The sequence below is a fragment of the Xiphophorus maculatus genome, chromosome 24 (genome assembly GCF_002775205.1).
Source record: "Xiphophorus maculatus strain JP 163 A chromosome 24, X_maculatus-5.0-male, whole genome shotgun sequence".
NCBI classification, from domain to species: domain Eukaryota; kingdom Metazoa; phylum Chordata; class Actinopteri; order Cyprinodontiformes; family Poeciliidae; genus Xiphophorus; species Xiphophorus maculatus.
Genome location: NC_036466.1, coordinates 14,053,301 through 14,070,164, shown reverse-complemented (window position 1 = coordinate 14,070,164; position 16,864 = coordinate 14,053,301). Strand labels below are relative to the sequence as shown.

The window sequence follows — 16,864 nt, the reverse complement described above, 5'->3', positions numbered from 1 at the left end:
CTTAAGGCAGTATTAAGAGGAAAACTGATTTCAAAAACTGTGGCTCTTAAAAAATCCAGAATGGAAGCCTATGAAAAAGAAAGAGTTAAATTAATAGATCTAGAAAAACAACATAAATCAACCCAAAATCCCAATCTGCTTATTAAAATAAAAGATGTAAGAAACAACATTGATAAAATGCTTACATATGAAATTGAAAAGAAATCAAAATTTATTAGACAATCATACCATGAAGTCGGGCCTAAAGGAAAAAAACTGCTGGCAAAGAAACTGAAAAAGCAGCAGTCGGATAGGAATATCTATAAATTAAAAGATGGTGAAACAAATCAAATGACACACGACCCTGTAATTATTGAGGACATGTTTAGGACGTACTATCAAAGATTATACAGTCAACCTCCGTCCGCTGACGATGGACAGATAGAAACCTTCCTGGATTTACTGGACTTGCCCTCAATTGGAGAAACCCAGAATAAACTTCTCACTTCTCCCATAACAAGAATAGAAATACAAAAAGCAATTAATAGGTTAAAAAACGGTAAAACACCAGGTAGTGATGGATTGCCATCCGAGTGGTACAAATCCTTTAGTGAAGATCTCCTACCATTACTAGAAAAATCATTTAACTATACTCTGGAACATGCAGTGCTTCCTCCATCTTGGAGAGAAGCAATTATAACAGTTATTCCAAAAAAAAAGGTGAGTGAGACATGCTCTGATTATAGACCAATATCTATTCTAAACATGGATTATAAAATTTATACCTCAATATTAGCAAAACGATTTGAACAATTCATTGGAGATATCATTGATGAGGACCAAACAGGATTCATTAAAGGTCGCCAAACACGGGATAATATCAGGAGGGCACTTCACATTATAGACCATATTCAAAGTAAAAAAATAAGAGCTATTTTAATCAGTCTCGATGCAGAGAAAGCTTTCGACAGCGTAAGCTGGAACTTCTTATATAAAGCACTTGGAAAATTTGGTTTTAATGAAAAGGCCGTACAGTGTGTGAGGACCTTATATCAATCACCAGTGGCCAGAATCAAGATTAACGGAAACCTAACTGATAATATAAAACTGGAACGTTCTACACGTCAGGGGTGCTGTTTATCACCAACACTGTTTGCAATTTATATTGAACCACTGGCACAACACCTAAGACAACATAATGATCTCAAAGGCATTGATATACATAATGAATTTCACACAATAGGTTTGTTCGCGGATGACGTAATTTGTTATCTATCAAACCCTGAAAATTCCCTGCCCTGTCTAATCAAACAGTTGGAGATATTTGGCTTCTACTCAGGATATAAATTAAATTTGAAAAAGACACAGGTTTTAACATTCGGCTACACACCATCAGAAACGATTCGTAGACAATATAAATTAAATTGGAATGCTACTATAATGACATATCTAGGAATACAGCTAACAAAAAATATGGATGACCTATATAAAGCAAATTTTATTAAAGTGGACCAAGAAATTAAGAGGGACATCAGAAGGTGGGACGTCTTAACACTAGATTTCAGCTCTAGAATTGAAACCATAAAAACGAACGTATTACCAAGGTTGCTATATCTTTTCCTGGCACTACCTATAGAAATCCCAGACAGACAGTTTAAAACATGGAACCGGATTATATCTGGATTCATATGGAACGCCAAAAAACCCAGAATAAGATTTGAAACTTTACAATTACCAAAAGAGAAGGGAGGTATGGCATTACCAGACTTTAGAGAATATTACCATGCTGCTCAAATAACTCCCATAATAAATATAAGTGACATAAATTATGAAGCGAAATGGAAAAATATTGAACAAAAAGTCCATGGAAGAGAATTGCGGAGTATCATTGGAGATATAGAGACCACCAAGAATACACTTGAGAAAGTTAATGCTATTACTAGTTTCTCACTGGGTAAATGGTTATATATAATTCGAAAATACAAACTAGAGGAACAATTATGTTTGATCCAATGGCCAGCCTATAACAAATATTTTACTCAAGACCTAAGATTTAAACAATGGCTAGAAAGAGGTTTAACAGCTCTATGTGTAGTCCTTAAAGATGGGCATTTCAAAAGTTTCCAGGAACTACAACAAGAATTTGCTCTGAGTACTCAAGATCATTTTAGATATTTACAATTAAGGGATTTTTATAACAAAGAGATAAAACACAGAGTAGACCAAAATGAAAATGGGATTGTCAAAATGTTGATCGAGACCTATAAGGGTAAAAAACACAGAACTGTGTCTTTAATTTATAAACATCTATTGGAAAATAGAGGCACAAATACTCTGGATATTAAAACAAAATGGGAAAGGGAATTAGATATCCTGCTAACGGAAAACGACTGGCTTAGTATCTGGAAGACCCAAACTACGACATCCTCTTCCAGAATTTGGAGAGAACATTGTTGGAAGAATATAATCAGATTTTTTATAACACCCAAAATTACCAGCAAATTCAAATCTATTGTCCAACCGTGTTGGAGAAATTGTGGAGAATTTGATGTTAACCATGCGCATGTTTTTTGGCTTTGTCCTAGAATTACACAGTTCTGGAACGAAATACACAAAGAGATTGTAAAAATATTAGGCTACACAATACCTAAGACTGGGCTGGTTTTATATCTTGGCCTTTTGGAGAATGTTGTTCTTAATAATGACTGTTACTTATTTAAAATTCTGTTGGTGGCTGCCAAAAAGGTAATAACTAGGAAGTGGTGCCAATCTGACCCTCCCACCAGAAAGGAATGGATACAGACTGTGAACTCATTATATGAGATGGAGATTCTAACACATAGACTGAGGACACAAGAAGAGCAATGCCAGGACAAATGGGAAAAATGGATAAACATCACATCAACGTTACAGGACTAATTTTGGATACGAACGGTACCCTTGAATCTTGTGATACTGTAATAAGAGTCTCCCCCCCACTATGTTATATTTGTTTTGTTTGTTCTGCTTTATTTTTGTTTGTCTTTTTGTAGTGTTTGATTTTTTTATTTTTTTTGAAAATATTCTAAAAATTCCAATAAAAAAAAAAAAAAAAAAAAAAAAAAAAAAAAAAAAAAGAACAAGAGGCGCCGTCATTTTCTCCAACAACTGGGATTTATCCTAAACAAACAAACAAATCTGAGGATAAAGTATGAATGTTGCTGCTGACCGGGCCGGACTTTAAGAAAAGGCCATCCAGGCCTTCGTCCAGGGCCACAAGTTTTGGGGACCCTAAAGATTCAGGATGTTTTTTTAATGAATGTATAATTAATATTGTAGCTTACATAAAACTCATTGGAACATATCGAGTGCTTTATTATTGTTTCTTACTGTTAAAGGGGAGTTTTTCCTTTTTACTGTCGCCCCCTGCTGGTCAGGAGGAGAGTGGTTAAAGATAGCAGGCTTCCTTAGGTAGTTTAAAAGTTTCTTAATTTGAATAATGACTAATATCAATTAGAATATATGTATGACTGAAATAAAATACCTTTTTTTAAGTGATATTTACTGCGAGTCAGCAGTAAAGAGATACAGTAGACTTGGACTTAGACTGACTTTATTGTCATTTTACATGCACAGGGTGAATACAGAACAACATTTCGTTGCATACGGCTCAGAACAGTAATGACAGGAATGTAATTCTTGATATAAACTGGAGCAGTCAATGATTCTTGGGACCAAACCAACATCAGTTGACCAAGAGTAAGTTTAGCTGCATAGTTGTGATAAAGATCAGGATGAGAATGAAAAGCTTGACTGATTCAGTTTCTAATGTTTCCAGATGAGGTAACATATTCATTTGCCTAAAGCTAAAATCATGTTCAGATATTTCTGCTCTGCTATAAAGCTGCAGCGCCCGACTCCACAGAGACATCAGAGGCAACAGGACGAGTTCAGCTTTCAGGTCAAACCCGTCAACGACTCAGAATCAAACCACCACTTTTCAAAAACTCACTTGTAAATATCACTTAAACATAAATACCTGCAGCATTCCTATTTAAAATAACCAACAACCCATCGCCTGGTGGAGGGCAAATAAAAGCCTGGTGGCCCACCAGGCTGATAAAACACTGGGGGAGACCCTGACGTCCATCTATAGTTCTAGTCTTAAACAGGAAAGCTGTCTATATTCTAAGCGATCTTTGGGCTGCTCTTGGTCCGATCCCTCACCGATTGATTGCCACGGTGGACCTGTGGCAAACGGAGCCGTCAAAGGGATGAAGCCTCTGATGGCTCCTAGGATCACTGGGACACTCAAACCCCTCCACCACGATAAGGTGGCAGCCCACGGAGGGGAAACAGAAAACCAGAAACCGTTATGGCTCTCTGATGTTAAACCAAAGACCTCACAGTATTAACTGGTCCAAAATGGCTCCCTTGAGTCAACTTGGTTCTGGTTCTGTTAGTTTATTCATGTTCCTTTACTTACAGACTGGCATTGTACAATCTGAATTTGAAAGTTTTATTACAGATCAAACTGGACATTGTGTAGGAAAATAACACCTTTATATAAATGGACAGTATTGGCATAAACAAAGCTTTAGTTTATTTTCTCCACAGAAACTACACTGGGTCTGGCGTTCTGATTGGCTGTGGTTCCTTCCTGGAGGAGGACGTTGGCTGACATGACGCTGCCAGCCGACCCTTCTCCGTCTCCTGCTGCCAACGTTTCCATGAACGTAGTAAGTTCTCCTGAACAGTTGCTCTGTTGTGTTTCTGCTCCGTCTTCTCTCAGCTCCAGTCGGTCGTGGCAGGTGGCTGCAGATACTGAGCCCGGTTCTGGTTCTGCTGGGGGTTTCTTCCTGTTAGAGGGGAGTTCTTCCTCTCCACTGTCGCTACATGCGTACTCAGAATGAGGGACTGCTGTAAAGTCAACAACTCAACACAAGCGGTTTGCCGTCGCCCCCTGCTGGTCAGGAGGAGTGAATGCTGTAAGTAACGACTCCATACAATCTGCTGGGTTTTCTTTGGTACAAACCTCTTTAATTAACTGAATCTAAAATATTAAAAAAGTAAAGTCAACTGGAATCTGACTGAATTGAAATCACTTTATAAAATGCTTTGACAACAACATTGTGAATTAACATTATAAATACATATTGAGTTTCTTTATTTTATTGTTTAAGTTGAAGGTTTTTGTATTGATTTTTCTTTAGGATTTTGTATTGATTTTTTTTTAGGATTTTGTATTTTGTTTTGAAGGATTTTGTATTGATTTTTTTTAGGATTTTGTATTGATTTTTTTAGGATTTTGTATTTTGTTTTGAAAGATTTTGTATTTTGTTTTGAAGGTTTTTGTATTGATTTTTCTTTAGGATTTTGTATTGATTTTTTTTAGGATTTTGTATTTTGTTTTGAAGGTTTTTGTATTTTGTTTTGAAGGATTTTGTATTTTGTTTTGAAGGATTTTGTATTGATTTTTTTTAGGATTTTGTATTGATTTTTTTTTAGGATTTTGTATTGATTTTTTTTTAGGATTTTGTATTGATTTTTTTAGGATTTTGTGTTGGGTTTTGAAGGTTTTTGTATTTTGTTTTGAAGGATTTTGTATTTTGTTTTGAAGGATTTTGTATTGGGTTTTGAAGGTTTTTGTATTGGTTGTTGGTGTTTTGAACATCTTTATATTTACTTTTGGGGTTTTTAACATTTTTGTTATTGGTTGTTTGTTGTGCATTTGTTGGTTTAAGTATTAAATTTTATATAGCATCAATTCACAAAAATGTTGTCTCGATGGACTGAAATAATTTTAGTTCACCCACATATATTCCAATTTCTATTAATTCACAGTAAATTAAAGTTAATTATAGTTTAAGAGGTTTGTACCAAAGAAAACCCAGCAGATTGTATGGAGTCGTTACTTACAGCATTCACTCCTCCTGACCAGCAGGGGGCGACGGCAAACCGCTTGTGTTGAGTTGTTGACTTTACAGCAGTCCCTCATTCTGAGTACGCATGTAGCGACAGTGGAGAGGAAGAACTCCCCTCTAACAGGAAGAAACCCCCAGCAGAACCAGAACCGGGCTCAGTATCTGCAGCCACCTGCCACGACCGACTGGAGCTGAGAGAAGACGGAGCAGAAACACAACAGAGCAACTGTTCAGGAGAACTTACTACGTTCATGGAAACGTTGGCAGCCGGAGACGGAGAAGGGTCGGCTGGCAGCGTCATGTCAGCCAACGTCCTCCTCCAGGAAGGAACCACAGCCAATCAGAACGCCAGACCAGGTGTAGTTTCTGTGGAGAAAAATAACCGAGAAACAAAAATGTTAACAGTTGAAAAATGACTGATTTATCCTCCAGTAACCTAAACCAGACATTAAATTCTAACTAACCTTTAACAATGAAAGATTTTAAATGTATAAAAATAAAATTATGAAACTTCTAAACAAAATTATCCTAGACAGAAAAAAAAAAGAAACTGAGTTGTTTCAAGTTCAGTCATTTTCTTTTGTCCGTCGTTGGGAGGCGATGAAGGACGAAATCGGATGATCCAGGAGGATTCCTGAAGGACCACAGGACACCAACTCAGAATGAAAATGTCACTTTTCAAAAGATCACATATCAATATCACAAAAAAAACCAGCTGAATCCCAGCAGCACTTCATGAGGAAGACTGATGAGAACATTTCAAGTCAAAATGGAGAACAGGATCAGGAAGCATCTGCCTTACCTGCTCATCTGGGAACACTTCTAGGGTTTCTTCCAGGAAACCTGCCGAGTCTGGTGATGGGGTCACTGAGGTCATCCATCAGCGGGAGGCGATGAAGGGCTTTTCCATCCATCCATCCGTCCGTGGCGATGAAGGGCTTTTCCATCCATCCATCCGTCCATCCTTGGGAGGCGATGAAGGGCTTTTCCATCCATCCATCCATCCGTCCATCCTTGGGAGGCGATGAAGGGCTTTTCCATCCGTCCGTCCGTCCATCCTTGGGAGGCGATGAAGGGCTTTTCCATCCGTCCGTCCGTCCATCCTTGGGAGGCGATGAAGGGCTTTTCCATCCGTCCGTCCGTCCATCCTTGGGAGTTGATGAAGGGTGAAATCAGTGACGAAAACAAGATGATCGGGAAGAACCGGATCAGGGAGCATCTGCCTTACCTGCTCATCTGGGAACACTTCTAGGGTTTCTTCCAGGAAATCTGCTGAGCCTGGTGATGGGGTCACTGAGGTCATCCATCAGCGGGAGGCGATGAAGGGCTTTTCCATCCGTCCTTGGGAGGCGATGAAGGGTGAAGCCAGAGACAAAAACAAAATGATTGAGAAGGGTTCTTGAACAGGACAGGAAGACAACATGATGGGTGCAGGTTTAAGGTCAAACTCTTTAACGACTCAGAATGCAGATATCACTTTTGAAAAAACACATTTATGAATATCACTCAAACCACAAAATACCTGTAGCATTTCTTGAGGAAGACTGCTGAGCCCGACGGTAGGGTCACTAAGGTCAGCCATCAGCGGAGGGGCGATGAAGATCTTTAGACGGGGTATTATCCTTCCGTTATCCTGCCGTTGTTCACACACCTTTACATTTGTTCTTGACTTTCAATAGGCGACCTTTTAGAATGAATTACACATATTTGATCACAGACTAGAGAAAACAGGATCTGTTCTGGTTGCTGTACCCAAGATCAGAACATCTTCCTCTCATATAACCTACCGTGTTTTTCCTGCAGGGAATGGATTTACCGTTTCGTTGTATTCCTTCGTTACCAATTTCCTTTAACTCATCCGACGACTTCAAAGCCTTGACAAGTGGCTTCAAGAAGTAGCACGCAACATTTCCTTTTGTTGGGTTCAGAGTCCAATACCATAGTGCCCATCTTGATACCAACATTAACTACCAGTCTGAGGCCATCCGGTGTTTCCAGTCTCCATCTCAACAAAAACTGCTGACTGGCTTCTAAATCCCCTCAGTCCACATCCATGTGGTGTTGACAAGACCTTAAACGCTCAACCATGAGCTCAAAACCAGTCTCCATCACCGTAAGACACATCGAGGATTCAAGTGGTGACAGTGGAGAAGAAAAGCATCCCTTTAACAAGAAGACTTTCAAAAAAACAAAGAAAATTTAAAAAGAAAACTGCAGTTATCAAACATTGGTTAAAAGTTACATAAGGTAAAGCAATGCCTCATATTGAGGATGCATGCAGTGACAGTGGAGAGGAAAATCTTCCCTTTAACAGGAAGAACCTTCCAGCAGAACCAGAAGTTGGCTCTATAAGAAAGGCCATCTGTCACGACCCCCGGGGATTGAAAAGATAGAATAAAGAGAAAGACAGAAAAAGAGGATCCAGGAGGATCCTATAGGAGAAAAGAGTTGGCTGCAGCAGAAGGTCCTCTGGTGGCTTCATCTAAAGAGAAACAGTTTGTGTGATTTTAAAAGCTAAAGGGAGAAAGAAACAGTTGGTGAACCAACAGGTCATCCAGCAGCTTAGTCTAGGAGGAAAACTGGGTTAAAAACAAACTTAACACTGAAAGACGGGTCCAACTGGATCATCTCTGGAAGGAAAACTGAGTTAATCTCAGATTTAAACCTGCAAATAAGAGGTGGTGGATTAGGCTGTGTAAACCTCACCTCTGACCTCTGACCTCCAGCAGATCTCTGTTGACCGTCGTCGTCCAGAAGAAATGAAATGAAATGAATCTGTCCGCCGAGTCGACGCAGAAATAAATCGATTTTCACGTTTAAATTGTTGTTGAACGCGAATAAAATTTGTTGAGCTATTAGATTATTATAGTATGGACGCCGTTTTAAGAATATTTAGATTAGATTTCAAACTAAATATTAAGTAGATACAAAAAATAAAAAAAATGTATGTAGAAATGTAAAAGACCTTATTTTCACCCAAAAGTATATTTGATAATATTCACAGAAAAGATAATTATCTTAATGCAGCTATATTAATGTCAACATAGCCACATTAAATTATCACTAATAATATGCAGGTATGTTATCAAGGATTATGATGGTGATATTTATTATGCCTAAGCTGAATCACTTCCTGCATCCTCTAAAATGTTGCCATATCTTTGGCAGCCATCTTTCACATCACAACTGACTTTCAGCCATGAACTTCAGATTCCAACATGCTAGTTACACCTAAACCTTCCCAGGTCACATGACCACAGCAGTAAACAGCAAAAAGACCCAAGACAGAAGGATTTTCAACAGCAGAATCCTTCTCAGCGCATAGATTCTCAGCAGAGAATCAAAACAAACCAGCATAGCCAAACGCTTCAGCATCAAACCCAGCAGCAGCTCTTACTTTGAGATGTCTTCTGGACCCGCCATTGGAACAGTTCTTTGACTTAACAAACCTTTGATGGGTTGGGCGGATCCGCCAGGCACCTTGTAGGGAATCGATCCTCAGCTTGATTGTAGTTTATCCATAATCGATCAGCTGCTGGCTCCAGACGCCATTTTTTCCTCATATTTCAGGGACCCCGGCACCCAAACAAACCATCGCTGCGATGCCATGGTCAGGTGGCCTTCTGCTGCTGTTTAATCACAAAAAAATGGCTTCAATAACTTAACCCTCTTATAACCAACCCATCGCCGCCGTCAGGATTCAGATTGTGTACTTCCCATTACCATAATTCCTGAACAGTTCAACATATAAAGAAAAATTTAAAAAGGGCAGAAAAGCTGAGACATTGTGCTTTCATGGCATATATGACACATGACAGTAGCCACCTGGGAAATGTTTGATATGAGCTTTGACCAATCACAAGAAAGATTCTCCGTCTTGTTTGTCACCCAAGCTACTCTGCATCATTACTCCTGAATGGTTGGTAGCATTCAAAAAAATCCAAAAGTGTTAGAAAGTGCATAAAAAGGGCTTTTCAACTGTGTATGACGTGTGCATGTTGCAGTAGACATTACAGAAAATATTTCTGTAACTACAGAGTTTCCCTGCGGAGCTTCGTATTGTATCAACAGAGTAGCGGTGAGAGAGAGAAGACAGCAGAGATGATGTGAAATCACACATACAACTATGGAAATGTCTAAAAGAAAATCAACCAGACTGATAAAGTATCTCAGAAGAGTAATATCTGAAGGCAGTGAACATGAGAGACATATTACCAGCAAACCAGGTTATGTAAAATGTTTGTACAAAATAACGTTTTTCATTTGAATGCTACACAACTACTGGCTAGATGTTAGCTTCATCTTGATTCCTGCACAATTTGTACAATAAATATTTACTATGCTGAAAATAAAATCGTGATCTTACAAAAAGAATGTCCCAATTAATATTTTTACCAAAAGTGATTTTGGGGAAGAAAAAAAACAAAACACACCACTTTTTTTGGCCAAAAGATGAATATGGGGGGAACCCGTCTCTCGCCCTTTGACCCCTGGAGATGGATACCAGCATCCCTCTGTACCTGCAGTGTGCTAGATAAAGTACGGATGGATGGAAATAAAAATCACTTTTGGCAAAAAGTGATTTACACTTTCACTGGTGCCAGCTAGAAAGGAACTGCTGCAGAGCCAACCACAAAAAAAAATAAATTAAAACGCCTGAAATAATTTAATAAAAAACAGGAACAAAAACGTGTAAATTGGAGGCCAGGTTTCAGTTTTCTCTGAATTTATGTAATATAGTTAAAAGCTGAAACTGCTTTCCCCTGTCATCTTAGTTCTTCACTAATAAACCTGGAAATTTCAATTCTGATATTTTCCCTCTTTAAGCTGTTCACAATTTTTAATAGACAGAAATGTTTAATAACTATCAGATACAGACAGCTGAGGTTGTTCTGGAGAAAAGGAGCAAAAATACAGACTCCATGCACATTTCAGAATTTTACAGCCATAAAATACATTTTTTAAAATTTAAAAATAAAAAACAGGCGGCCCAGTTACAATTATGGCCATAAGACGAAAACAAACAACTTCAATAAAGGTTTCTGCAATATAACTTACCTTGTAACAAAGCAGCGATTTCAAAGATGGCGGCCCTCAGCTTGTCTTCATCAGCAGCCAGACAAACCACCGCTGAGACGCCATGGCCGGGTCGGTCCTCTGCTGCTGTTCAAACACACAAAATCACCTCCATAACTTAACCAAGGACAAAACAAACAACTTCGAATAAGGATTCCGAAAAATAACTTACCTTGTAACAAACACAGCGATTTCAAAGATGGCGGTCCCGCGGCCTGTTCGTCCACTCCACCTGATTCTCAGCAGGTGTGTTTAGGCGCCCAATCAACACGGAGACGATTTCAGGTGAATCCGCAGAAGTTTGTAGTTTTTAGGCTGGGCGTCCACTTCAGCGTCCTGGGAGAAAAGGAGATTTTAAAACCCGGGTTCCAGGGCGGATGAATATCAGAATACTGGTTTAGTGTCTCGGTGCGGCCTGGTCGAACTGGGCCTTTTAAACGCTCACGTCATATTTCTATCCAGCACGGCGCATGCGCCTCACGCGCGCTAATTAAAAAAACAAACATGGCGCCATTTGGCAGTAACCAGATTTGACAGCTTTCAGTCCAAACAAAGTAAAACCCGTAAAACCAGCAGAATAGCAAAAAGGAAAAAAATCCGATCCTTAAAAGCAAAAACGCTTTTAAAAATGTGAAAAGTGAAAAGAGGCATTATAAGCTGAACAATTTCAGAGAGGATGGAAACTGTGGGGCTCTAAAGAAATTACACTAAATAAATATCTTTTTAAATATTCAGTGGTAGATATTTCTTCTTCACAATTTTCTTTTTAAGGTATTATTAAAAATACATAAAAATTATTTTTAATAAAAATTAATTAAATGAATTAAAAATGATGGTACTTTAACTGCTGTATGGAGATAGGATCACACTTTCCATCTGCTAAATCAGAGACCTGCAACCTGAATCTCTGGAGACACAAGTGGCTCTTTGTTCACATTATTAAATGATGAAATATTAATCTGTTTTTGTTTAATTCTTTTTTTAAGTGTCTCCATAAAAACACTGTCTGCACGGCCCCTGTGGAAAATCTGGCCTAGAACCAGCCTCTAAAGAAAACAGTAAAGATATATATAAATATATATATATATATAAATATATATATATATATTTACATGCAAAATATGTGCAAAATATTTGGATAAATAATGTGTTAGTCTGATCCTGGTCCTTAGCCTTGTTAATTACTCTTATTGCTCTTTTTTGAAGTTTGATTAGTGACTGTTGTGTTGTTTTGTAATTAATTACCCAAATATCTCTGGAGTCACTTAAATAATGTCAAACTAAAGAACAGTGCAGAATGTCAGGCTGGTTCTTTACGAAGAAAAAGGTGTTTTGTCCTGAAACTATGACAGACCCACTTCATGAACTGTGAACTGAAATAGTAAAAGTCTGACTCATAATTTCTACTTTTCCACAGATAGATAAACATTCTTGTTTAAAGAAAAAAGGCCAACAGCTGCATAACGTTCAGATAAAAATGTCTAAGTATGATTTTCAAATAAAGTTCTACCTTGTCTAATAAATAAATGTCTACCTTGATAATAAACTGGTTTTAGGTTTATTAATCCTATGCAGTTAGTAAAATGTTCTTCAAATGACTGGAAATGCAAAGTTTTGAGTAGATTTTATTTTAATTTCCGGGGAGCAGACCCCACTAATACTGTGTGACTCCACAGCTGCTTGTGTCTCGTTAATGTTAGCAGATGTTGGCAGCTATGATGTAACCTTGAGATTCTGTTTCAAACTGAATTTATTCACCTCTGGGAAAAATGTAAAGTTTCTCTGATTTTACTCTATATGTTTGAGTAAAATGAACATTGTTCTTTTGTTTGTGAATCTTTTGTTAGTTTTCTTTCACTCCTGAGAGCAGCGCACCAGCGATAAAAGTAAATTTTAGTGTTTTATGAGATTTAAATTCATTAGGAACTGTTACTGGGTGGATGTTTTAGGTGAAGATATGCAGAAAACTGTGCTTCAGTGTAGGAGGAGTGAAGATGTAGATACAAAACTAATTCTGACTCAGATCTGCAGCGAAGCATCATCTAAGTTTTTCTCTGTGTGGACAGACAGAATATGGGTTCATTTGTCCTGGTTCCTCCACAGAGTGGACCAGCAGAGCTCAGAGGTTCCCACTGATCCGTCTGTCCAGCTGCATCAGACACAGCTGGACTCCATATTTATGGTCTGTACATTGGTTCTGTTCGGTCAGCATCATGCTGTTTTTTAGACTATCTGCCCAAGATGGATCTGATGTTTCCTTCAATTTTTATTCTGTTCCAGCTGCTGGAGGAAAACATTGTCACTTTTGTGAAGAACGAGCTGAAGAACATCCAGAAGGTTCTGAGTCCAGATGATCCAGGATCCTCAGAGGGTCAGAGTGAGGATGAGGAGGTGATTAGGGGTGAGGATGAAGAGCAGAGGAGGAGCAGCAGAGAGGCGGTGATGAAGATCACCCTGAACTTCCTGAGGAAGATGAAGCAGGAGGAGCTGGCTGAGTGTCTGCAGAGCAGTAAGAGGATTTCTAAAACAATTCTGCTATTATGTTGAATAATTAAAACATGATTATATGTGAAAATGCATTCATGCATTTATTTATAAAATGTATAAATCCATATCATAAATAAGCAGCAAAGTCCAACCTGCAGCAAACTGAAATCAAAGAAGAGAAATGAACAAATACAGAAAATCTTAATCAAACAGGGCAGCAAACAGTTGTATGAGCTCAATGACATTCTGCATTCAGCAGCTTTTTCTTGATTTAAACATCATCTGTGGTGACTAGTGTGCTGCTCATGAAATCTAAACTTTGGGAATTTACTGTATTTACAGTAAAATACTGTAAAAAAACAAACATAGCAACAATGCACAAGATAAAGACCCATTTTAGTATTAATTCTTGTACCCAGTACACCAAAAATGTTACACTTAACATTCAACTACAGATGAAAACCTTCAAAAGCATTCATACATATCTACCAAACTCAAACTGTGATGCAGTAACATCAACATTGAGTGCCAGTAAATGGTACAACTGCTGCTGATCTGCCATGACATGTGCTGTCCTACTGTCTACTGTCCATCTACATGCATCCAAATAGAAGAGGTGGCTATTCTATTTGCCACCTCTTCACAACCCATCAACCCATCAAACAAGGGGATGGGAAACAACCCATCCCCTTGTTTCACTCAGCTGCAGGCTTTTGATGCAGATCATGTCTAAAAAAATTCTTGGGAAGGTTTTTATGTAGTTTTTCTGGTCTATCCCTAATGCTTTGAGTCAAACCATTAAGCAATTTAGTGAAATGTACTTCATTTATATGAAGTACATTTATTAAAGATACATTTATTAAAGATACACATTTGGTAAAAATTGATGGTATCACTGTGTTAATGACTGAAAAATCCACAATGATCACTGAAATAACTGAAAACTGACAATAAATCCTCTATAACTTTTTCATATATTGAAATATGACATTTTCAGGCTAAGCACCTGTAGGTTGTCAGGTAGAAGCTGCCATCATCTGTCCACAGTGCTGAGCTCCCAGTCCTCCAGTCTGATTGAGTTGGACCTTACAAACAACGATCTGAAGGATTCTGGAGTCAGCCTCCTGTCGACAGGACTGGCAAACCCAAACTGTAAACTGGAGACTCTCAGGTCAGTATTCATCAAAGATTCTTCATTTATAGGATTTTCATTTTCCAAATGCTTTTTTACTGCAACGTTATGAACATAAACTGCACATGCACTCTATATCACAAGGCTTCACAATGAGTGTTTTTACATCTAAAGCCTGTCAGGATGTCTGGTCACAGAGGAGGGCTGTGATCATGTGGCCTCAGCTCTGACCTCCAACCCCTTCCATCTGAGAAAGCTGGACCTGAGTTATAATGACCCAGGAGAAGATGGAAAAACGATACTGATGGCTAGATTTGAAGATGAGCGTTCCAGACTGGAGACTCTCAGGTACAGAATGAGTATTTTTCACCCAAACAAACTCTTAAAAGATTGTGTAAACACTAACCTTGAGCATCATTCCTCCTCCTTTGGTTCTTTAACGGTGAACAAACATTTAAATTCATTTGAGTGTGAGCTTTCTAGGCTAATCCTTCCTGGATCCTAATGATCTGACTTTCCTCCTTTCAGGATGGAGCCTGCTGGAGTTCAATACTTGAAACCAGGTCTGAGGAAATGTAAGTGGGTTTTTTAACATCATTTTTCATCCTCTTCACATGAAGCTAATAACTACAAAGGCTAAACAGATTTTAGATCAATAGCTGCAGCTGGATTGTTTCTTCTCTCCATCTCTCTTCCTGTCGATTCACCATTGACACAAACACAGTGAACAGAAACTGCCAGCTGTCCCACGGCAACAGGAAGGTGACCCATGTGGAGGAGGATCAGCGGTACCCTGACCATCCAGACAGATTTGACTGGTGTCGTCAGCTTCTTTGCACAACTGGTCTGACTGGTCGCTGTTACTGGGAGGTGGAGCGAAAAGGGAGAGTTCATGTGTCAGTGAGCTACAGAGGAATCAAAAGGAAGGGAGACAGTGACAACTGTGAGTTTGGATACAACGATAAGTCCTGGAGTTTGTTCTGCTCTGATGGGATTTACTCTGTCTACCACAATAACAAAGGAACATCAGTTCGCCTCCACTCCATCCCCTCTTCCTCCTCCTCCTCTTCCTCTGCCACCAGCAGAGTAGCAGTCTATCTGGACCATCCGGCCGGCACTTTGTCCTTCTACAGAGTTTCCTCCGACTCTCTGATCCACATCCACACCTTCAACACCACATTCACTGAACCTCTGTATCCTGGGTTTGGTGTTGGCTTCAGGCCCGGTTCCTCTGTGTGTCTCTGTTTGGTTTAGAACAGGAAACACCTGTTCAGTCTGTCAGCATTAGCCTGTCATGGTACAATATTATATATATATATAAAACACAACAGCCGGGTTTCAATCATGAACATGAAACAGTTTAAGAAATGTTAACGAAGGAAACCACTGAGACTTTGTACAAAAAACTAATTAAACATGTTGGAACTGATTCATATCTTATAATTCACATTTTTATCACTAATGTCCAAATAATAACTGAGCAATAATTTGTGGAGTTTTACGATGTGTGTCAGGATAAAATGGACTGATGAAAGTTCTCCAGCTCATTTTATCTCCAGCTCATTTTATCTCCAGCTCATTTTATCTCCAGCTCATTTTATCTCCAGCTCATTTTATCTCCAGCTCATTTCATCTTCAGCTCATCTTCATCCAGTCAGTTTCTGACTTTACTAAAGGAATAATCACTTCATCTGTCAAACAGTTGCTATTATGCAGCACAAAATGTTGCTGTTTGTATTTTTAAAGCCTCAGTATAATGAGGACATCCTGTTTAATTCAAAGACATCTCAGATGAGTCGGTTTTAAGACTCTGAACATTTTAAATCATATTTTTTGCTCTATTTTGCTTTGATTTTGTTTTCTTTTTGCCATATAAATGTATTTCCTCTTCATACAGTGATTGTTATTGGGTGACATTGGGATCAGTTTGTTACTGCTTAGTTTCTAATATATATAAATATTACAATGATCTTTAGGAATATGTGTTTTTCTGGGTTTTTTCCATCGTTTCTTGCAGTTACATTCAAATCAATCAGATCTATAACTGTCATTATTCATTTCAAGCAGCTTTATTAAGCATCTAATCTGTAAGTGTTGGTCATTTGATTTAGTCATTTGCTGAGACTGTAGTTATATCTTCTTCACTCTGGTGTCATGTTAGTTTTATTTCCTTATTATGTAAAACCATCCATTGATGAACTCTGGACATTTGTTACTCATTTTATTATTAAAACACATTTTCAACCTTTTAAGTGGCTTCTTCATAGTTTCTTTCTCAGCTTTACTT

General features: G+C 38.4%; 1 protein-coding gene and 1 long non-coding RNA gene across 6 annotated transcripts; one reads left to right on the top strand and one right to left on the bottom strand.

Annotated features, from left to right (window-relative positions):
• Window positions 1–6,229: 6,229 nt before the first annotated feature.
• LOC111607646 lies at window positions 6,230–15,334 on the bottom strand. 5 transcript variants are annotated; one of them, XR_002752388.1, is made up of 7 exons: window positions 14,984–15,334; window positions 11,131–11,294; window positions 10,941–11,045; window positions 7,405–9,511; window positions 7,111–7,223; window positions 6,685–7,030; window positions 6,230–6,516 (listed from the first exon to the last, which is right to left on the bottom strand). It is a non-coding gene; the product is annotated as an uncharacterized LOC111607646 (long non-coding RNA). The 5 variants fall into 5 exon arrangements; XR_002752387.1 differs by lacking the exon at window positions 14,984–15,334 and adding an exon at window positions 12,978–13,065; XR_002752389.1 differs by lacking the exon at window positions 14,984–15,334 and adding an exon at window positions 10,316–10,412 and having other exon boundaries at window positions 11,131–13,015.
• LOC111607638 (stonustoxin subunit beta-like) lies at window positions 14,626–16,823 on the top strand. The gene is made up of 3 exons (XM_023329790.1): window positions 14,626–14,925; window positions 15,106–15,152; window positions 15,302–16,823. Exons 1-3 carry the CDS (start codon window positions 14,882–14,884, stop codon window positions 15,829–15,831), a joined length of 621 nt encoding a protein of 206 aa, XP_023185558.1. The 5' UTR covers window positions 14,626–14,881; the 3' UTR covers window positions 15,832–16,823.
• Window positions 16,824–16,864: the final 41 nt, after the last annotated feature.